At 39.2% G+C, this 23,492-nt stretch overlaps 1 protein-coding gene across 3 annotated transcripts in view; it reads right to left on the bottom strand.

Moving 5' to 3' along the window:
- hipk2 (homeodomain interacting protein kinase 2) overlaps positions 1-23,492 on the bottom strand; it is a 123,875-nt gene that overhangs the window by 17,401 nt on the left and 82,982 nt on the right. For 2 of the 3 annotated variants that reach the window (XM_047353000.1, XM_047353007.1), the window contains exons 3-8: positions 16,540-16,663; positions 15,957-16,076; positions 11,105-11,191; positions 4,487-4,671; positions 4,216-4,378; positions 590-815 (exon numbers count right to left, since the gene is read on the bottom strand). In XM_047353000.1, the coding sequence (XP_047208956.1) occupies positions 590-815; positions 4,216-4,378; positions 4,487-4,671; positions 11,105-11,191; positions 15,957-16,076; positions 16,540-16,663 (905 nt within the window). The remainder of the gene's footprint in view (positions 1-589; positions 816-4,215; positions 4,379-4,486; positions 4,672-11,104; positions 11,192-15,956; positions 16,077-16,539; positions 16,664-23,492) is intronic. The other variant, XM_047353011.1, reaches the window with a different exon arrangement.

Here is a 23,492-nt window from a genome sequence, read left to right as displayed (position 1 = left end):
GAGCCTTAACCCAGGTGTAGTTTAGCCAATGAATTGGTTTCCAATCTGTTTTTTTATATTCGTATTTTGCTTTGCAGCACTAGTGGCCTTTAGGAGGGGGAAGACATGCGGCAAACGTCACCCAGCCAGGACTCAAACCTGGGACAGCCGCGGTGAGGACTAAGGCCTCCATAGAGGCACGCACTACCACTGCCCCACGAGCTGCGGCCTCCAATCTGTCTTTGGATCAGGCCATGATGTGTTGTTTTTAGCCTACTTCTTTCTTCTATTTAAAAATTTCTTGATTCTACAGGTAACACAATAACCAGGTGTTCAAGTGGCTAGTGAAGGTGAATCAAAGAATTGGTTAATTGCAGTTAATTTATAATTAACAAGGGGGTTGGATAGTTATATTTTATCATAATAAATTTAACTACCATTTGAAAAAAGCCTTTTGGTTTTACTCATATTATTTTCACATTTAAGTGTGAGAAAAACATATTAGTTTCCCTTTTTTAACTACTGAAATACATACTTTTCAATGATTTTCAAAATTCTGGAGATGCATCTGTAAATTCTAAAGAACATTTACTTTGTATGGCCTCCTTACCTTGGAATCCTGGGGGGCAGACTATGAGCGCCTGCTGGAAGGGGTCGGGCCGAGCGGCACAGAGCTGCGGAGCCCCCGGCTGCAGGGGCATGCTCCTCTGGGCCACAGCCGCCATGGAGGCAGCAGAGGGCTGGTAGAGTGCAGATTGGTAGTTTAGTATGGAGACATCAGGACTTGCAAAGGAAAGGGTGGCATTGTTGGTGGAGGAGGGAGCCAGGTTGGTGGCCTAAAGGAATGGTGGGACCAAAATAAAAATTATGAAGGTGTAGGTGCTGATGAAAATGACAGGGAATTGGTATGGGTGGGAGAGTTATGATAATCAACCATATAACTGAAACAATATGGATGGAAAAGAAAACTAATACAATCCCAAGGAAGAATGTGGTATCTGGCAGAGTAACCTGAACAGTTTTAAAGTACGCAAACCACTGATTTGATTAATTAGATGGAGAAAAAGAATGTGAGATGAAATGTAATCAATGCCACAGTTGCATGAATAATAACTCATAGGTGAATAATTTGAGCTGTTTACTGGCATATCAGCTTTTAATAGAATAAACTGTTTCTTCATATTTATTAAAATTTACAGCACAGGTCATACATTCTGTTTTTGTTGCGAGCTGAAAAAGTATAACTTTATAATTCAATTCAATTCAGTTTATTTATATAGCATAGTTGTCTCAAGGCACTTCACAAAATTTATAGAATTTTAAAAGCAAGAATTTGTTGAACATGTATAAATATATTGTGGATTTCTAATAGAATATAAAAATAATAGAACTAAAAATACTGTATTCAACCATAATGGGAGATCAAAAATTAAAACTTCAAATAATTCAAATAATGCACACAGGGACAAAATTATATTTGCATGATAAGTATTAAAAATGCATCAATACTAATCTTTCATTAATTGTCTGAAGTTGCAGGGAAACTAGGAGCATTTTAGCTATCAACTAACATCTAGCATAATTCTGCCTGAATATATGAACACTCCTCTTATCAGAAAATGGTAGAGTTCATTTAAATAGTTTTGTTTTTCTTGCACATACCCTGTTTTTTAGGTTTAGGTTTTAGGTTGAGGGTGTTCCCGTTTTATCCTAAAACTAGATTTGATGTACTGTATGTTTGGATTTATAATCCTGTTGGAACACACAACACTGTCCAAATCTGACTATCTGTTTCAAACTATCCTCCTAAGATGAAACAAAATTTACCAACATTTTAAAAAGAAAAAAACAGGAACCACCGTGTCTCAAGCTGAAACTGGAAGATGCTGGACAACCAGTGTCAACAAGAAAGACAATTTAACATCATCATAAATGAAAGAGAACCACCAATTAAGTATCCCATGCTCCAAACCTGACACCCTCATGCTCAGCTGAAATGCCCACATGGACAAGGGAAATGCTGGAGAAAAGTATTATGGTCAGACAAGACAAAGATTGAGCAGGCTGGCAAGGTAAGGCTTTCAAACTCTATGAACCCTATACTGTCAGCCATGGTGGTGGCAGCATCATGCTGAGGGACTGTTCTACTATCCCAGGTAGAATTCTTCTTCGACCTCACCTTAAATAAAAAACTGGTTTGTTAAAGGCACTTAAGAAGACTGCACTGCCTTACCAAGCATGGTGTGGCAGCATCATGCTGTGGGACTGTTTGGCTGCCTGTGGTATTGGTGGAAGACTGAGAACTGAACATTACATCCAAATTATTTAACTTTACCTTAAATTAACAGATAGATGGTGGAAACACACTGGGACTATAGTCCCATAAGGACATCTACACTGTTTTGCTGTTTTTTAAGGATAACGTGACAAACAATAAGCTTCTGTAATGGCTCCACCCTCAATCCTATTGAAAATTCTGTACTGAAAAGTCAGCTAAATGTTACTCTACATGAAAATGTTACACTTAGTGTTAAATTGTGTGGCAAATCTTATAAATCACATGTCGCAGGTTTCCCTACCTAGGTTTTAACTCAGTTACACCAGATGGGAAGAAATTCCCAGCCAATTGCTGTTGTATGTAACCTTAGGTAACTTCAGCATGTCCTGCGCTTTCGATGCGTGGAACACTAAGACTTCCTAGGAACATCCCTGGTAAAAACAAATGCTTTTCAGAGGCTCGTTATTTCTTTTGAGCCAAGGAGTGGTACCATGAGACACATTCTAATTTTAGGTTTTTGCATTAAGTTTACATAGAGGCAGAAGACAAATACTCAGACAGAGCTTTCATTTTTCATTTGCTCTCTTTAGTGAGTGTGATGAACATTAGGGGTGGGAAAACATGATAAATATTTCTCTGTGGCATTCATCAAAAACAGGCACAGAAGCAGCAAAAAACAAGCCAAAGATACTTTTATCTTTTGCAAATGAGCCAAAAAAAAAAAAAAAATGAGTAACTTAAGTCTATTTAACTGCCCTGAGAGCTGCAGAAAACAACAGCTGAGGGAAATTTTAATTCATTTCAATCACAACAAGAGGATTTTTTTTGTCGCCTGCCATTCCATATGAGCTCATTCACTATATAGTTGGCAATAGAGAACCCTGTTTATTAAAACGATGGGTGTGGAGAGATGGGAGTGAGTTGGAGTTGTAGCTATGCACAATCTGGTAAACCTTGTAAACAGACGCTCTGTGATTCCTCCACAAGCCAAAAGTCAGCAGTTTTGATTCACACACTGTTGGGGAACAAAGCAGTAAAGCACCAAAGGCTCAACCCTGAGAAAGGGGAGGAAAGAAGAGAAGACAGAAGAGGACAGGGGCAAGAGGAAGCCTGGTGAAGGGATTCCTAAGGCCGTGAAAGCCCAAGGATGCTGGGCAAGCAGGAAGTGGGGCTTGTCATGTGTGTGATCAGCACTCTGTGACAATCCCACAGGACCTGGGCCACAGACAGAAATTCTGGCCAGACAAATATCCATGTACCAAGATAGAGAAGGAGGCTGATAAACTGGGAAATGTGCAAACAGGAAGAATGGACTGATAAAAACATAATGAGAGCAGAAACAACCAACTTCTGGCAGCAAGCTGAGTAACTACTGACTAAACAAATGCACAGTTCATAGCTTTTTGATCTGCTTTTGTTTCTAAATAATGGTAGAAAATGTCAAAGTATAAATTCTATAATCTATGCATTCATCAAGGTCAGATTTACCACACGCTTTTATCAGCACTAGCTATATTTATTTAATATAAACAGCTGAATCCTATCATTCCCATACAGTGCTTTGCCAAAATATTCATAGTCATTAAACTTTTTCACATTGCGTCCCATAACAACAACAACATGCAATGTATTTTATTGCAATTTAATGTGAAAGATCAACGCAAAACAGTGTGTAATTAGTTTTCATATATATATATATATATATATATATATGCATGCCGCACTATTCAGAAATGTATCTGTAAAAAGTTTCAGAAACCATGTGCCACTGTTCTTCCAGGTTTGTGACTGTCACATGAAGGAATGTTAAAGTTGAAGAGGTGTGAATATTTTTAGAGGCTGGGCGAAACTGTAATTACAGCCTACAATGGAAATACAAAAAAGACACAACACTTTTACACCCATTTATCTGACCACTGAAGCTTATAATCTTTGTGCTTTCTCCTTTTCACCCTCACCTGGCTGTGCACAGTGTTCAGCTGGTTGTTGAAGGTCATGGTGAGGTTGGTGGAGGTGCTGGGGGCCACATGGGTGATAAAGGGTGTTTTGCTCTGGTTGACTGTGTCATACATATTAACTCGGCGCTTACAGATCTCCATGTTTTGGAAGCATGACTTTACACTGCACAGACAGAGAGAAAGATAGGAAAACTAAGTTGGAGGAAGCCCATGTTACTTACAGCTGCAGAAACTGTATAAACAGCAGTAAAAGGATCTCTGGAGCACGTACTGTGTGCTGTGAGGGAAATCGAGGAGATGCGACATGGTAACGAAGGAGTGGTTGAGTGTTTCGATGGGGGTGATCCTCTTATCAGCGTCAATGGTCAGCATCTTGGTCAACAGGTCGATGAACTCCCTCCGGTCAGCCTTTTCTGCCAGCATGTCGCTCCCCTCCAGATCTGACGTCATGTTTACCTGAAAGCAGGAAACAAACATACACCTTAGGGTTTTATATAGAGATTTATTGTATTTAACCCATATTTAACCAGGAAGCACAGACCTACAAGTTAGAGGTACAAACTCAACATTTGACATTAACAATAAAATGCATAAAAAACACAACAATAGCAGTTACAGCAGTCTTTAGAAAATGTTTAAACTCACCCAATGAGACAAAAGCACTATGCTCTAGTGTATGATGGTGTTCAGAACATATTCGAATGAGAGCAGAGTTTACCTAGTATAGCTGTACATTAACATATACCAGTGCTGTTGCCCCCTCAAGCTTAATAAGGGCAATGAAACCAGACTATAAAGTACACAGGGTTGCATTCTGTTCAATGAATTTGTAATTGTAAGTAATATACAAAATCTAAACAGCAAAGGGCTGAGGCATATAGAATAATTTCACCATAATTAAGAATCTACAAAAGCATGTATTTAACTTGTATTTTTCTGAATAATAAATAAAGACAGGCCCTATTCTAAAAATAAAAAACTCCTTCTAACATTGAGCTTCTTTGCTAAATGCTGAGTACACACTCTTTAACAAAAGCAGTGCCAAATATCATCCAGCAAAATATAGGAGAATACTCTTTCAATAAGGTGTCACTCTTGGGTAAAAATTCCCAGCACTGTTGAGATATGGAAACAATTTTAGCAAATTAGTATTTTTTTTAAATCTTTCAAATAATCAGTTCAGGAGCTTAAACCACATTGAATACCCACAGGTAGTTAGTATTACTGACTGCGCTAAATATAGTAATCTTGCGAATCTTGCTACATGCTAACATAAGATGCTAAATGCTGTTAAGATGTGAACTTTGTAATAATTTTGTCTTACTTTTGAAATACAAGTGAGATCCTGTGTAACTGCAGTGCTATGCAACAGCATATCTGGTCCTGATACTAATAATTATTGATTCCAACAGAAAGGTAACTTAATGAATGAATAATTTAAAGATGTAACACATTAAAGCAATTCAGAGCATTTTCCTCTCAAATATTAAATTGGACACAGATGTTACTTATTTTGAATGGATTTAGTAGAAAAAACATTGAATATGTTGTGATATGGTGCACATTACATCTTCAGTCGTGAATCAGAGTCATGAATTAGAGTCAAAAAAAGGGAAAGAAAAAATGATTGAGCTATAATAATCTTTATAGATTCCTCCAACCTTTAACATGGAGGACTTTACTGCATTTGTACAATTTTGGAAATCAAGACAATTTGAAATTTTGAAACCTTTTTGGAAAAATCAGTGTTTCATTGAAACATATCAGTTGTGTTGTTAAGACGGTTCAATTTTCAATTAGTCCAAAAAAACAAAAAAAATCAATTCATAGTTCCTAAAGTCAGTTTTAAAATCCGGATTTGCAGGTTAGAAAATCAGTAACCAGAAATCAGCCACAAAATCTCTGATTGGTGCATCTCTATGTTCATATACTTCCTCAATGCATGGTTCAGTGTTCATGGTATCAGAAAAATCTCTACCACATCATTTTCCCAAGAAGGAACCTAATAATAAACAGAAGGCCACATGAATTAAGCAGAGTGTCAGAGCTCAGTGATAACCTTGTACTTGAGTGCGATTATAAACATTTACACTGGTATTCATAGCACCAGATGAAAAATGTCTTCGGGCCTTCAATGAGAATTTTATCTCCTCCAAAGATGTAAAAACAAACAAAAAGGGGGAACTCAATAAACACTGCCATTGGCTGTCAGTAAAAAGGCCTTTCACACAAGACGTCAGTTTGTGAGCAGCTCTGAAGAAGCTGACACAGCATCTTAATATAAATATGTTCTGAGGAAATTCTGGGAAGCTGCCTTAAAACATCAAGCTGCTTTAGCTGTAATAAAGCTCAGTGCTGTGGCTCAGGCTGTGGTAGATACTTGGCAAAGCAACCGATTTCTCCTTTAACGCTAGACACATAAGCAAAGATTGATTTGGTATGTGAGGCACTAATTCTAATTCTGAGAGCTACTTTTAGTGTTGTCATGTCTGGTGAGGGATGAAGCAAAGGGGAACAAGGTCACGATGTAGCTGCTCAGGCAGCGAAGGAGCAGACTGTCAGGCAGCGCGAGGGCCAGGACTGTGGCAACAGACAGGCAGCCTTGTTTATTGTGACTGCTATGCAGTGGAAGCAGGCTTGTTTTTCATAAAGATGCAGTGCTTATCTGTGGGCCTGCTCCAGGGTCTATCAGATGTGCTGCCAGTCAACACGGCAAATCTGATTCAAGCCCCTATCTTCATGCAGGCTATTCAGCTTCAGCACCCATACCGCTTTGTTTGCTGTCTCCGCTGGCTTTGATAAAGGAATAATCAGCGGAACGAGGTGAGAAATAATCACAATGTCCTCTGCAGGGTGATGACTTTGGAAAAATATGCACAATGAGGTCTAACAAAAATAATAAATGATCAAAAAGGAAGGCTAAAAATTAGGCAAAAATGTTTCTACCATCCACTGATTTCATTGAACAGAAAAGCTAGATATTTTAAATTCTTTAAAATTGAATCCCTGAATTGAATCCCTAAAACCAACGTAAAAACATAGGAAATGCATGCAAAAACACTGGCAGTCCCGTGTGTGTTGTGTTGACCGTGGACATCCCTGTCTGGGGAGAGGCGTGGCAAACAGATCAGGCTGTGTCCCAGGAGATGAGAAACCCAACATGCATGACACAGCCCTGCCTTCAACATGATTCCAAACCAGAGGCAGATTTATACACAACTTTAACACTTTCTTTCCAAGGAGAAAGAGTGGTTGAAATATTTTTGCGTCTTTCTATATGTATGGTAGTATGCAATGAATACCATGCCTTGCAAAAGTATTCACACCCTGTGAATTTTGTCACATTTTGTAATGTTATGACTGCAAACTTTAATGGATTTTGTTTAGAATTTATGTGTTAAGACTACCAAAATATGATCAGCTGCGGGGGGCAGCGGTGGCACATGGGGTTCAACTCCCGGCCCAGGCGACCTTTGCTGCTTGTCTTCCCCCCCCCTCTCCACCACTTTCTTTGCAGTTTACTGTTAAAAATGTGATAACATAAAAATATATATGATGAGATGGGATGTAACCTAATTAGGAATCAGAGTCCACCTGTATGTAATTTCATCTCAGGCTAAATGCAGCTGTTCTGTTTCTGGCCTCAGAGGTTTGTTAGAGAACATCAAAGAACAGCATCATGAAGACCAAGGAACAGAGTAGACAGGTCAGGTAGAACATTCTGGAGAAGTCATAAGCAGGGTTAGGTTCTAAAACAATATCCCAGGCTTGGAACATCTTACAGAGATCTGTTCAATCCATCATCTGAACATGGAGAGAGGATGGACCAACTGCAGCCCTACCAAGACATGGACGTCCACCTGGACTGACACATGAGAAGCGACCGAAAGGCCCACGGTAACTCTGGAGGAGCTGCCAAGAGTCTAAGCTTAGATGAAAGAATCTGATGACAGAACAACTATTACATGTCCCTCCACAAATCTGATCTTTATTGGAAGAGTGGCAAGAAGAAAGCCTTTGTAGGGGAAACCATAAATATTTAGATAAAGGTGCTCTGCTCAAATGAGAACAACATTTAACTCTTCACCTTCCAAAAAGCAATGTGTGGTGGAAATCCAGCTTGTCACGTCACCCTGAACAGACCATACCCATGGCCAAACATGGTGGTAGTAACATCATACTGGGATACTTTTCACCAGCAGGGACATGACAGCTGGTCAGACCTTTTTGGGGAAATGGATGGAGCAAAAAAACAGGACAACCCTGGAGGAAAACCTGTTGGAGGCTGCAAAAGACTTGAGACTGTGGTGGAGGTCTACCTTCCAGCAGAGCAACGAACCTAAACATACAACCAGAGATAAAATGGGATAGTTTAAATCAAACTATATTCTGTGTTAGAATGGTCCAGTCAAAGTCCAGACCTAGATCAAGTTGAAAACTGATCTACCTGAGCTTAGGCTGTGCAAAGCTGGTAGAGACATATCCCTTAAGAGTTGCTGATGCATAAACCATGTATCAGTTTCCTTCCACTAAGCAATCAGGCCCCATTTTGTGTTGGTCTATTGAACATGGTCCCAATAAAACACAATAAAGTTTGAGGTTTTAACATGATGAGATATGGAAAAGTTAAAGGGGTATGAATACTTTTGTAAGGCACAGTAGAAGACGTGAGGACTGTGAAGCTCCTCCAGCCATGTGTACGCTCGTATGACTGGGGATATTGACTGAGTGCAGATGACAGTGGATGTTTATGAGTATTTCCAGCCTTCCTTCACTCTCCACTGGACACCTCATGCAATCTTGCATTTACTGTAAGCTGGTGTCTGATTTCCCTTCAATTAGATATACTCGTGACTGAAGCCTCCACACATTTCCCACGACTAAAAAGGATGTTCATTATCTCTTCCTGGCATTCCGCCTCTCAGCCTTGCAGGGCCTTCAGCTATATCATCCATTATACACGCAGGCACAGATGTCCACAATGCTGACTTGTTTATGTGGTCAGGATAGTGAGATTGGGTAAAACAGACTCTTTTTCTCCCACATTAAGCCTGTGGAGCTCTGCATTATACCTCCTCTGTGTTTTTAATAGAAAACTAAGTTGTTTTTCAACGGAGGAGGTCATGATGCAGAGCTAGAAGTACAGAAGACATAGATGACCCAGGGGATATCATGCCAGCGCAGATTGGCTTCAATAAACCGTTTGCCTCGTGTGTGTATGAGTGGAATAAATTCAACAATCCCAGGAAGTGATACCATCTTGTCCCAGATGACCACATGTTATTCCAGACTGGCCTGACAGTGGCCCTGGGCACTACTGAACCACCATAATTGTCTCCATCATTTCAGCAGCAACATGTGTTGGATATCCACATGGATGGTTTTCCAGAGGCCGCTGTTTGGCTGTGATCAAGATGAACATCCAACAGTAGAGGAAATTCACTTGCCCAAACCTTTTCTCTTGGCCTGGATTATCAGGAGCTCAATCACAAAGCGTACTCATGACATTTGAGGAGCCCTGGGATAAAAACATATTTCACTTGTTCGTCCGTCCGTCCATCTATCCAATTATTTTATCACAAAATGTGTCCAGGTTGTTTACTTCAGATGAGTTTTGTTTGTATCAGCTCTTTTTCCTTCAAGTCTTTCATACGTCTTTTAAACTCAATGGAGCAGTTCGTGTTCTTTCAACAGATTTTATTCCATTGACTCCCTTTCAAAATTAGTTTTAAATACAGCAACATTGCTATTTCACTTTTCACTGTTTTTTAGTCCCTGTGATGAAGTCTGTTCAAATTTTCTCTTTTTATTTTCTCTTTGGTGAAGATATTTTTAATGCACTGTAGATCTACACTAAACCCACTAATTTGTGTCTTTATCAACCTTGCGTTGTGCACTGCAGCACAGTTATGTTGGAACAGGAAGCATTCATTCCCAGGCTGTTCCCACAAAATTTGGAGGCCAAAATTCTCCAAAAAGTCTTGGTTTGCTGCAGCATTAAGAGTTCCTTTCACTGGAACTAAGGGGTTCAGCCCAACTCTTGAAAAACAGCTCCACACCATAATAGCCCCTCCACCAAACTTTACACTTGACACAATGCAGTCAGGTGTGCCATTCTCCTGGGCACACCTGTACTGTCAGACAATAGGCAGAGAATACTCCACCACTGCTCTATAGTTCAGACGCAGCACGCTTTACACCACTGCATCCGTTGGAGTTGTATTGCATCTGCTGTCTGCAGCACCTGAGGCATCCTATCACCACACAGAGCTCCTGAGAGTGAAACAAATCCACCCAGGTGCCTTTCAGGGCTGCAAAAACCCAGATGTTATCCACCTATGCTCTGAACAACTAGAATGTGTAAATGCTTTGCCCTTTATGTCCAAATTGTCTCTACAAATCTGAGGTTTAAGATATCTACAGCATTTGGTAGCCTTATCCACTACATGCTTACATGAAATTCAGATGTGCAGAGACAAAACAAAGCCACCACCCTGCACCAACCGCATAAATAAGGAACTAAACTGTATGCATCAGGCCTGTTAACCAGTCGCAGCACATTTTAGTTTGAATGTCTGTTATTTATTAGACAGCCGTAGACCAAAATGAAGAGTAGCTGAGTGGAGATTTCAGCAAACAGCTGCTTTTGTTTGGTTCTGTAAAACTCGATATAACAGTTACTCTGCTAGAGCTGAAGATCAGCTTATTTAAAAAGATTTCATATATTTGATAGATAATTTTTAGGACGTAATGGATCAAACTGAATCTGGACCTAAACCTCCTTGTCAAAGAAACTTCGACTTCAGAGGCAGAGCAAGAGAAAACAATACTTCTCTGGTTTGACTTGTTGTGAAGAGAAGAATCCCACTCTTATACGCAGATAGCATACCTGTGCCATATCATCCAAGCAGTTGAAGATATACTTGCGAGCCTCCTTGGACTTGATCCCCGTTTCAGCCTCGTGGTCTTCCGGAGTCTGCAGGAGACAAGAAGCAGATGTCTGGTAAAAGTACTATCAAACCTCTCCCTCTGGAAATATACTATTTACATCTGGCTCATTATAGCCTCATGTTGTTGATGTGCAGCAGACCTCATCCTGGCCTCGGAGTAACCCTGGGGTAGCACACAAATACTCATCTAACAGCAAAGACAGAAGGGGCAAACTGCATAGGGTGTCACACCTATATCACAATAAAACTACAACAGTATGCAGACTACGCAGGAGATTTACACTGGTGCACCTGGACAGACACAAACCTGACAGGTATAAACATGCCATCATTATGTTTTAACAGATGCAGATTTACATTGAACATATCTGTGCTGACCTGACTGCAGAAATCTCTTGACTTAACACAAAATATAATTACAGTCAGCAACGCAACACAGCTGGTGTTTCATGGAAACACGTGGCAAAGTTGAGTTAAAGCTGAGCCGTCACTCTTCAAAGAGGAAGGGACAAAAAAAGTTTCAAGGACGCCTTGATTTCACAACAACCAGATCTCGATGGGTTATAATGCTAGAGTGTCAAGAGAAAGATGCACAAATCCATTTCTGTTCAGCTATATTTCAAACAATGATGATGACTTTAAATATGAGGCATTCTTCCTGAATTCATGATAAAATTACTTTAAATCTGTTCTGCAATTTTGCTAATATGGCAGAGACAGTAAAAAGAAACTGATAAAAGGAGCAGTTTTCAGATCTGTCTGAGATGAGACCATGTACACTTTACAAAAACAAGTGTCTTGCAAAAGTATTCACAGCCATGGATCTTTGACTGGACTTTGACTAAGCCACTTCCCCAGTTTCAGGAGTTTTATACCTTAAAACACGGTTTCTTCCAGGTTTACCCTGGATTTAGCTCCATCTATCCTTCCGTGATGTCTGAACTGCTTCCTTGCCCTGGCTGAAGAAAAGTGTCCTCACATTATGATGCTGCCACCACTGTACTTCACCATGGGGACAGTGTGTCATGGTGCTAAGCGGTGTTAACTTTCCACTAGACATGTTCTTCCATGTTGTAGAACCTAACTCTGCTTTAAACATCTCCACGACTTTCTCCCTGGCCTGTCTGCTGTGTTCCTTGGTCTTCATGATGCCGTTTGTTCTCTAATGTTCTCTGAAGAACCTCTAAGGCCAGAAACAGAACAGCTGTTTATACTCGGATTAAATTCCACCCACCTGCACTCTATTTACAGATTAAAATACATGCCTTCAGGATTTTATTTAGGGGTATCCAAAAGAGATGGATTTTTCATATAGTTTATTTATAAATAAATATCTAAACCATGTAACGTTTTCCTTACAATCTCAGTTATGCACTACTTTGTGTTGGTAAATAACATAAAAACACGATATAAAACACAGAGGTTTGTGGTGGTTGGCTAACAAAACTTTTGTTTACAGCACTGCATGCTATTTCTTCACTAAAATGCATTATAGAATATACAGTACTTAGTTACTGTCAGCAGTGGTATGTCACCAGTATCTATAAAAACACTTGCTTCAAACAACACATCATAAAAACCTCATTATGTGCTGCAGAGAAGGATCAGCATTTGCAGCTCATTCAAGCCAAAAACTCAATATGCTAAATCTCTATGTGACACACAAAAGTTCAAATGTAAAGAGCTAATGCTCTTTATTAAGTGACCTAAATGGTGTCATGATATGACATCTTTGACTTTGTTGTGGTCTTGTGTTTCCAACCTTTTATTTCGTTTGGGTTTTTGCAGTCTGTTTATTTCCTTTTGCCCTCTGTTAGTTTTGTTCCCTCTACCGCGTCCTAGTGTGCGTTGTGTTTCTCTCCTCTCGTTTTCAGCTTCTTAGTAGTTGCTTTGTATTATTATTATTATTTATTTATTATTATAGTTGTCTTCCTGGATTCTTTAGTGTAGTTCTTCTTTTATTTATTTATGGTTAGGTATTTGTTCTCCTTCTGGCTCTGCCTTATAGGTTAGTTTTAGTTATTGTTTATTTTTGGTTTGTACATTTTCTGGTTCTCTGTTTTCTTTCCAGTTTTATTCCATCAGTGTTGGTTTAGGTTTGTTTACTTTGTAGTCAGGGTTCCCTAATGGTTTATATTTTTACTAAGTGCTTAGGTTGTTGTGTCCCCTCCAGTTTCTCAGTTTCCTTCAGTTCATGTTGTTATGATTTGGGGTTTTTTGGTTTCAGGTATTTTCCTTATATGTTTTTCACTGCTCAAGTTTGGAATCATGCTTTTGTTTATTATTTTTCTGGTCATGTTTTAGTCTTGTTCATGTTTTGTCAAGTTTGTTTGTATATTAGAGTCTCTGTTTTTGCCGCAGCCACATTTTGTTCTGTCTGTCAATTAAGTTTATTTGGTTCACCTGCACCATGTTAATCAGTTTTGTTTTCCACCTGTACCATGCTCCCTTTATACACACCTGTTCAGTTAGTCGTCGCGGAAACATTTCTCATGCTCATTTCTTGGTCTCATGCTCATGTCTTGGTTTTTGCTCATGCCTGCCCGTTTGTTGTTTTGTTCCTGCCTCCTGCTGTGAGTGAGTTTTTTGTTATTAAATCTTTTGCACTTACCGTCACGCTGCCTGCTCGTCTGCATTCTGGGGTCCTATATCTTGCAAACCGTAACACATGTTTATTCTTGATTCTTATGTTTTATTTTATCTTGTTCTATAGTTTCTTTTAGTTCTGCTCACTGTCATGTCATTTAGTTCTTTTCCTCCTGCTTTAGTTTTATTAGGTTCACCTGCTCCCTCTGCCTCCCTGTCTCCTTGTCTCACCTGTTCTTAGTTCCTTGATTACCTGCCTTTGTTCTCACTGTATATTAGTTGGTTTTGTTTCATTGTCCTTTGCTGGTTCCTTCGCTCACACTCGCTACTCGCTTTGTTATGTTTTTTGATCCTTCAAATAAAATAAGGATTTATTTAAGATGCTGCTTCCAAGCTCTTGTCTGCGCTTTGGTCCACCCACAAACCCCATCGTGACAAATGGAGCACACAGGGGGGCAGTGAGTGGAGGTTAGATCACCCTGAGAGCTCCCACACAGATCCATTTTACCATTGCTACACTCAAAATATACACTATTCACAAATAGTTATAGATATTCTGATTTCAGGTGAAATTTTAGGATGGACCTAAAATGCACTATGGCCTCAGGTGAACTTAATGTGACCTTCTCTAAACCTTTGAAGGCACACGTCCACCGGTTCAGTGTTTCAGTGCTTTTTGCTCAACTTGCGGTTCTCTATCAAGGAGCTTAATGGATATTTAAACAGTCCTGATGATGCTGTCCACATTTTTACATCATGAGACCAAGACAACAACTAACAATAGATCGACATTACTTCGCCTTGCGAGGCTTCAAACAGGATGTTCTCAGATGGAAGTGACCGCTGAGCTTAGAGTGTCACAGAGAGTCATCATCAGGTTGCAGCAGAGACACAGAGAGACTGGAAGAGTCACAGGAAGGTATAGAAGTGGACGTCCTTTGGCCACTCCCCAAATGATGACCGCTTCATTGTGAGCAGGACCCTGCAGAACCAGATGGTGAATGTCACTCAACTCCAGGCACGTTTAAGGGAGGTGATAGCCACCCACGTGTCACGTCAGACTATTTGAAATCGTTTACATCAGTGTGGTCTGCATGTTGGACGACCTTTAAGGGTTACCTGACCACACCTACAGGCAAAGGCATCATCGTCTTGCATGGACCAGGGAACATTTACGATGTTGGAGACGTGAAGGAGAACACTTTGCGTCAATCGCTGTTGTCACCAGATGAGCCTTTGGTGGTGGTGGTGTTACAGTGTGGGCAGGTGTGTCTAGTCAATACAGAACTGCCCTATACTCCGTATAGTGACAAGCCCATACTAGCTGAATAACATCATTAATCCAGTCATTGTGCCCCTGCATGAACAACACAGGCCTAATTTCATCTTTATGGACAACAATACTCCAGCTCATTGAGGTCACACCATTAGGAAACGGCTGCTGAAGACTGGGGTATATCGAATGGAGTGGTTTGCACTTTCTCTACACCTGAATCCCATAGAAAACCTAAGGATCAGCTAGAGGCTCGTAACTCTGTACTCAGAACGTCATCGACCTGAGAGCCGCCCTTCAAGAAGAGTGGGATGACTCAGGAGACAATAAGTTGACTTGTGAACAGCACTAGACGTCGTTGTCAAGCTGTGATTGATGCTCAAGGTCACATTAAACATTACTGAGACACTGACAAATGTTATTGTGGTAAAACCACCACTGATGTTGGCTTTTGTTTCTATAAATTGTTTGAGATAAGGAAATGTATGCTTCTACTGAAATTCCCTACTTCCATGATATAATGTCACTGTAACGTCAACATTTTCCATGAATTTAACCAGAAAGCCAAATATCCCTAACTTTTTGTGAGTATTAGTTTTGAATACTAATACTGTATGTATATTGCACCAATAGCTAAATTAAATAAACAAATAAATAAAAGCATCAAAGATTATATCTGAAACTTTTTTTGACCTGAATTTGTTTTGAAAATTATATATATATATATATATATATATATATATACATATATATATATATATATATATATATATATATATATATATACTTCTGTTAGACCTCGAGTTTTAATACTCTCTTTAATATGCAATATTTGTTTATGTTATTCTTTACAATCCGCCTTTACGTTCACAAATAATATATGTATTCAATGTCATACGTACAACACTTTTTTCTTTATATTGTTTGTGTACCTTTAATCTCCAAAGAGGATAGGTGGAGTCTCGTTCTCTGTTGAAGAACCTCGTGGTCTTGGTCCCTGCACTCAACAGATACTCTGCAGGAAGACCCTGCGTCTGCGAGATGTACCGAATCTGCAAGACAAAAACACAAAAAAACACCAGAGATAATGCAGATGCATTAGCTTTGAACAGCAAACGACTGTGAGGTTATAGATTGTCACCCGATCATGTAAGAAAAGGCAAACATTTTATAATGGATGCTTGTTTGGAGGTTTAATATACATTCTTGTCACAGGTAATGGTGCAGATGCCAACAATTACTTAAAAGCAAATGACACATGCTTGATTTTCTTATAATGTCGCAAAGATCTGGCAATCAGACAAGCTTTTTAGAGTTGGAGTGCAACATGCTCAAGATTTCCTCCATCTATTGGAAGGAGTGAGCAACATGACAATGTTATGCAGGAGCTGTACTGATTCAACAACAGGCTCTGCTGCATCTGTTTTCTGAAACAGGAAAACTCAGCCAAGAGCTGCACCTAAACAATAGGTGAAATTAAGGTGTAAATTAATGAATATCATCATAATGTGTTACCTGGTCGTACTCTGAGGCTCCAGGGTAGAGAGGCCATCCCAGGAACAGCTCAGCTATTACACAACCTAGCGACCACATGTCTATGGCCTCACAGAACGGCAGGCCAAGGATGATCTCCGGAGCCCTGAGGAAACACAAAACACACATGGGTTAGAAACCTGATAGCTTTATTTTAAACCCTCTTTATTAGTCTAATGTGCATGAAGTGACTGCCAACAAAACAGACATTTTTGACATAAAAGCAGCTTTTACATTATAACCTTTGATAAATCCGCTCAAATCTTCTATTAAGCACCTAAACTGCAGTTCATATGAGCTCATGGAAAGCAGTCCAGAGTAGTACAAAAGAGGAAACAGTCAACAAGGTTAATGTAGGAGGAAACTACACAATGCTAAAATATTTGAACATTTCCGAAGCCAAAACATGACAGAAACATAACAGAAAGCACACATAAAAAGCACATTTCTGCACATGAACAAGAGTGTGACAACAAACAAAACTTCAGTTAATCTAAAATGTCAGAAGTTTGCTTTGATCTGAGTAGTCAGCAGGAAGTGCCTTTTTGACAGTTTTATAGGAAACTCCTTACAGACCATGTATAATCTAATAGCACACTTTAATGGGTTTAATTTGTTTTGCTCAAACTTGGGGGGGATGCTGGTACGGAGGTGTGCTTAGACATGGTCCAGCTATCTGTACAAAGCTATACCAAGGTTATAAAAACTTCCTGTCATATCATTGCTAAATGTTTTAATCCTTCACATGAGATGCTTTGCACTGCCTGCCAACTGGTCTGCCCTGTGTGCATTTTAACCTAAATATAAACCCAGCTGTTCTGTGAAGGTCTCAGCCGTTTATCAGTGAACAAGCTCCACCATGAAGACCAATAAAAAGCTATATATGATTGTGGCAGCATCATGCTGTAGGGATGTTTTTCTAAGGAGCATAAACACATGGCAATACTAAAAGAAAATCAGGTAGAGGCTGCACAAGAGACTCCTGAGGACAACAACCATAAACATACAGCCCAAGCAACAATGGAACGGTTTAGATCGATGCATATTCATATACAATGGCCTAAACAAAGTCAAGACCTGAATGCAACTGGAAATGTTCTCCATCCAAACTGACCTTTGGTTATTTTGCCACAAATTGGCATGGTTATACAAAATATTAACTTAGCAGGGCTGGATACAAATGGACGCCACACTTTTCAGATTTTTATTAACAAAGAAAATAAATAAATAAACCTTGTATCCTTTACCTTCCTCTTGAGTAGTATGTGCCAATTTAAGCCAAAAAGAACAGATGTATATTACTTTGAGCAATAAGGACCAGTACAACAACAACCTTTTTGGTGTATTTATTTAATATTTTTATTTTATTTACTATGAATCAGAATCAGCAGAACAAAAATAACATACATAGATAACATTATCATGAATATGGTAAACTGTTGTTGCAGCATTGGGAACAATTGATACTTTTCTGTTTGAGACTAAAATTATTTAGATTTTTTTGTCTTGACAGAAGATTATTGTCTCACTTATTTCAGCTGCAGTGTAGTCCCAAACACTTTTGGCTTACTACACTCCTTCTGTCCTGTCACAAAGATAAATATGCTCAAATCTTCAATGATGCCTAAAATAACCAGGAGCTCCGTGATTCCTCACACAAAAGTACTTTTAAGAGACTCTCAGCCTGTCATCGCCATAGGAAGGACACTCTTAGTCCAGCATTTTTTCCTCCAGGTAAGATGTAGTCTCTTGGCTCCAAAGAAATCTAATCTAGGCTGAATCCTCTAAAATCCCTGTCCATTCATCTGTATTATATATTAACAGCATGACACATGGTTCAAAGGAGCTCAAGGCAGATCTTGGGAAGTTTCAAGTTCACAATCCTGACTGCCGTGACCATGGTAACTAGCCCCCCTACTTCCCGCATTTGGCAGGCTCTGGCAGGGTTTTGGTCATGGAAAACAGCATGTGGGGGGGGGGGGTCATCACTACGGGACTTTACAGAGCTACGAAAGGGTTGGAGGTAAATGAATAAAAACACTGCACACAGTTAAAAGAACATTTCCAACGGCAGCTCCCCTGCCCCTTTTTCTTTGCCCAGCAGTGATGGTGAAATAATGACTTGACACACTTTATTGCACCCTCAGATATGGCTGAAACATGGAAGCTGAGGGCATTACAGGGACAAATGATTATAAAGTGTAAAGACGGGTGGGAGCAGAATACAATGTTCCAAAGAGGCAGAGGCACATTGGGGTCTAAAGGGCAGCACTGGAACAGACACCAAAGACAACACTCTGGCAACAGTATCTCAGGGCACCATTACACACCAATACAAAGTAAACATCACACACAATGAGCTGGAACATCAGTAAAATGGTTCCCAAAGAAGCAGAAAGTGGACTCCCAGGAGGTGATAACATGGGGAAGAGCAAGGTCTGCTGAAGGTAGGAAGAGAAAGAGATTAAGAAAAGGCGTCTGGCTGAAATTTTATCTAGAATATGAGGACAGATGTAAATATAGCAGCTACTCATACATGCACATCTGTAACATAAACCACTGGAAATACTTCCATCTGCATTTTCCTTCTGTTGCAAACTTGACCATGAATCCATGTCCAGTTTGTGTGCAGTTAAATTACATTACTAAATTACTACATGTACTAATGTCAAACATGTAGTTAGTTGTATGTGACATGACGTAATTAAGATCCTATTGCTCAATACAGCGATCATGATGATGATTATGATTATGGTCAACACATGTTTTCTTGACTCAAGAGCTTAAAATGCAATATCCTAACAAGTATTGCATCCAAGCAGTCCATCAGTTCTATTACCTTGTTAAAATTAAATGACGCTTAACAATGTACTTGATTATCAGTCTGTCAAATGTATTGTCTCCGACTCTTAGAATCAGTGAAATCACCTACCAAAAAGTCTTGAATTTAGATGTATGTTGTTGGACTGCATGCAAGCAGTTTTCCTCTCTACATGCAAAGATAATTAACACCAGAGTCCAGCCTCCAGTAGCTACTAGCTGTCTGACACCTAAAGCTAAGTAAGTTCACTTTTACCAGTCTGGTTCATTGATTCATGGGGAATCCTCAAATTTGTTAAATTATTTAATTATTGTTTGCAAAAACACATGAAACGATCCTAAACACTGCAGCCTTATGAGTAATGTTCTGTGGACAAATTTTGGCATATTTTAAACACATTTTAATAAAAAAATTATTTTGATAGCAGTATTTAATTTACATATAATAATCTTAATGCTAAATATATATATTGTTACATCCCTACACAAATGACACACAGACGTTTGAGGGTAAGGTTCTGTTTTATTGTCACCCCTTTCAGTGCTCTCTTCTTATCTTATTGTTTGTTCAGGAGGCTGACAACAAAAGCGGACAACAGAGTCACAATTGCAATTTTCTGACAGTGTAATGAAGACATTATAGCAACCCAGCATGTTGTTCTTGCATGTTTTATCTAAATGGGATTTCCAATTTAAAAACAAACAACACAGAATGCATCTATACTTCCTGATTTGCAGGGGTAGGTAGTTTACAAAACCTTCATTTTAATCAACATTAAAATATGCTTTAAAAAAGGCTAAATTGATCAAATTATACCAATACACAGGCTTCTGTAAAGACAAAAAATGCAGGGAAACCCCTTTTATGAGTCAAAAGGCGATATGTCAATTGCTCGCTCCTCTAACCTGAATCCCTGCATAGATGTCTTGTGGTGACAGGTTTTCTTTTCACTTGGATCGGCTGCGGCTTCTCTGGTTAGGCACCAGTACAATTTTTATGGTTTTGTTGCCCCTCTTTTTCTTACAGAAACTTCTCCAGATCAGCGAAACAAAAACAGAGAGGAAGGAAGGGAGAGGCACTAATCTCATTGTGCATGATATGAAACCACAAATGCAAAGTTGTCCCTACCAATGCACCTCTGCCACTGCCTGCAAAGCAAGTTCTGCTAATGCAGGCATATCACCGGAATGCATACCCAATGAAGTGATGAGTGCACAAATACTACTACTTCTCTGTTGTCCTTTTGCTCTCTAAAAGAAAGGTGTCAGAGTCTGTATGTGTGTGTGTGTGTGTTTGGTGTACTTGTCTACATAACCATTCAGTGTTTCACAGTTGGTGCTGGAGCTCTTAGGTGCGCTGGATGACAGGTGTCTCCTATCTGCTGATTGCTTGGAGGAGTACTTAAGTGGGAGGCTGCCAGCATTTTTTTTTTTTTACTTGAGGCTTTGTTTACCTTGCTGAGTTCCGACTTCATTACAGAGTTTCTATGCAGGCAGATTGGCTTCTGGAGTTAATTAAATATTTTATTTTGGAGATACAATAAGGTTTTGAGCTCACAGAAAACAAAGCTGTAAAGGGCTTCAGTGTCCTGGTGAATTAAAGACAAAATATAAAGTCTCAGCAATACAGGCAACTATGTGGTAATGCATTAGGTACTTTATTTCAAAACAACTGTATATTATATTACCAAGTAATACCAAGGTAAATATAAAATTATTAACTGGTGTAGAGCTAATAAGAATCAACGGATTAAACAAAACATCAAAATTTGCTTATATGGAAACTTTCCAAAAGAGAAGTGCACTGGAGTAAATTTTGAGGATTCCCAGTACAAACTGAAACTACCAACAGGGAATCTGAACCATCTGCTGGTGGTTAACTATTCTGCAGTTCATTTACTTCTGAAGGCCGAGGACCGATAGCAAAGGCCATAAAAACCTAATTTAAGAAATTTTTATTTTTCTGTTCCATGAAAAGCAATACTTGTGTGTGTGTATGTGTGTGTGTGTGTGTGTGAAGGATTAATTTTTAAACAAATGGTCAGAAGTTCAGATTAACTTTTTTTTAATAGAGTTATGTCTACATTTATTTCAAAGGCAGCCATATTGGATTTTCCAGACAAGTGTCGGTTAGAAACCCTGGACTTTCCCACTTTGGATTTAAAATATGAGAGCATTTTTAACTTAAATATTGTAAATTTTAACTTTTGGGAAAATGATGTTGTGGCAATGGATAAAGATTGTTTTTATTTGTTATGTGTAGAAAAGCACAAAAACTTTGGTCTCTAACCTCTGACTGTCCAATGGGAGACTCAAAAATCCCATCTTTTTTCAATAAGTGAACCCACCCTATCTAAGATCCAAAAGGCTGCAGTAACATGACTCCAGCATGGACACTGTTACTAAGAGAAGGAAATTCAAACCTAACTACTTACAGTCATTGACGTAAGACACTGTTTAAAAGGATTTAAAAGTATTTTCTAAGACTTGTCATGACATACGTTTCATTTAGGCTGCGAGAGAGCAAGACTTTCAACAGGTAACATGAAACTGAACAAACAACGAAGTTGTTCTCTTTGGTTCTTTGGAACTTTCATCCTTTATGTCATTGAACATGCACGTTTTGGAGTTGTTGGTAGGTTTTTGGAGATCTTAAGGTGCTTTCAGACCGACCGTGATTTCAGCGAAGGTTTTGGCTCATTCACGTGCTGTTGCTTGCCTGACATTTCGCCAGCAATTGGCGTTGCCAACGGGCGACAACACTCCACTCGCTTTAACATGTCATCAAATAGGAGGAGCTTCTATCTGCTGCTTGCTGGTTTCAACTCAACATGGAGCGGGTCACAGTACTTTATTTAAGGAAAGCTGAACAACGCTGCTGGCATCGACGTCCCTGGGTTCATCAGAGACGGAACCAGTTTGGAGAGTACCATCACCTACTCCAGGAGCAGCGTCTGGATCACGGTCGCTTTCAGCAGTATTTCCGTCTATCCAGGACCCAGTTTGAGGACCTGCTGCCTGCATTGGGGGAATCAGCCTCCGGGACACCAACTACAGGCGCTGTATCCCTGCTGCAGAATGCCTGTCTATCTGTCTTTGGTGAGTAAACAAATCTCAGCTCAATAGATTAACAGCCAAATTGTACTGTCCAGATCTTCTAAATATAATCAAAATCTTTGTATCTAAACATATGGACGAGGACCGCCAAAATACACCAGACAAGAGCTGATATGATAACTGAATGTAACATGGTACCATATTGAATATTTATGTAATAACGGCTGATTGGTGACCTAGAAATCAGGCTTCTGACAGTTGTATCGGAAAATGTAATACTCATTTTTCAACTGCAGCGAAATTTGCTTTGCTTCCATTGGGGCATTCGGTTTGCTCTATTCACCCTAATCGCGTCGCGTCCTTCGTGTCCTTTGCCTCGCTTCGCTGCTGAACGCGCCGTGGGTTAACATGTAAATCACTCGCTCCTGTTGCATCATTAGCATTTGGTCGGAATGGACCTTTAGAGTTAATATAAGGATCTACATTCTAGGTGGAATGCACACACCAATGTTTTAGTAATGGTAGCTAAATGCGCTAACTGCCAATATGGGATGCAAAATTTGAAAAGTTACCTCAAAGGTCATTTTGTCTTTGTTTTGAAGGTGTACAATCTGTTTTCCTTTGGTCCTAATATAGATAATTAATAGTCAAGTCAAGTTTATTTATATAACGCTTTTCAGCAACAAGGCACTCAAAGCGCTGTACATGAGGAAAAACATTACAATGATACAAAAAATCACACACACAGAAAAACAAATCAAATTACATTAATAATCCTTGGAAGTTTACTGGTAAGAGTTGGTTCTAATCCAATCTTTCTAATAGAGGTAATTAGATCATTAAGTCCTCTGTGGTAAGGAATTCATCCTGTACTAGAAGAAAGGTCCAAACTTTCAAATACTAATAATGTTTGGCTTTCAATGGTATGAAATAGTTGTAATAAAATGGTCATTGGTGTAAAAACAGTTTTAGTCCAAATTTTCAAATACTAATAATATTTGGCTTTTGCTGGTAATCCTTTTGAGAAATCTGAAAATCTATGAAAAGTAATGAAATCA

Source organism: Girardinichthys multiradiatus, chromosome 2 (genome assembly GCF_021462225.1).
Source record: "Girardinichthys multiradiatus isolate DD_20200921_A chromosome 2, DD_fGirMul_XY1, whole genome shotgun sequence".
In the NCBI taxonomy this organism is placed as follows: domain Eukaryota; kingdom Metazoa; phylum Chordata; class Actinopteri; order Cyprinodontiformes; family Goodeidae; genus Girardinichthys; species Girardinichthys multiradiatus.
The sequence above is the reverse complement of the archived record's forward strand: the minus strand, read 5'-3'. Positions and strand labels throughout refer to the sequence as shown.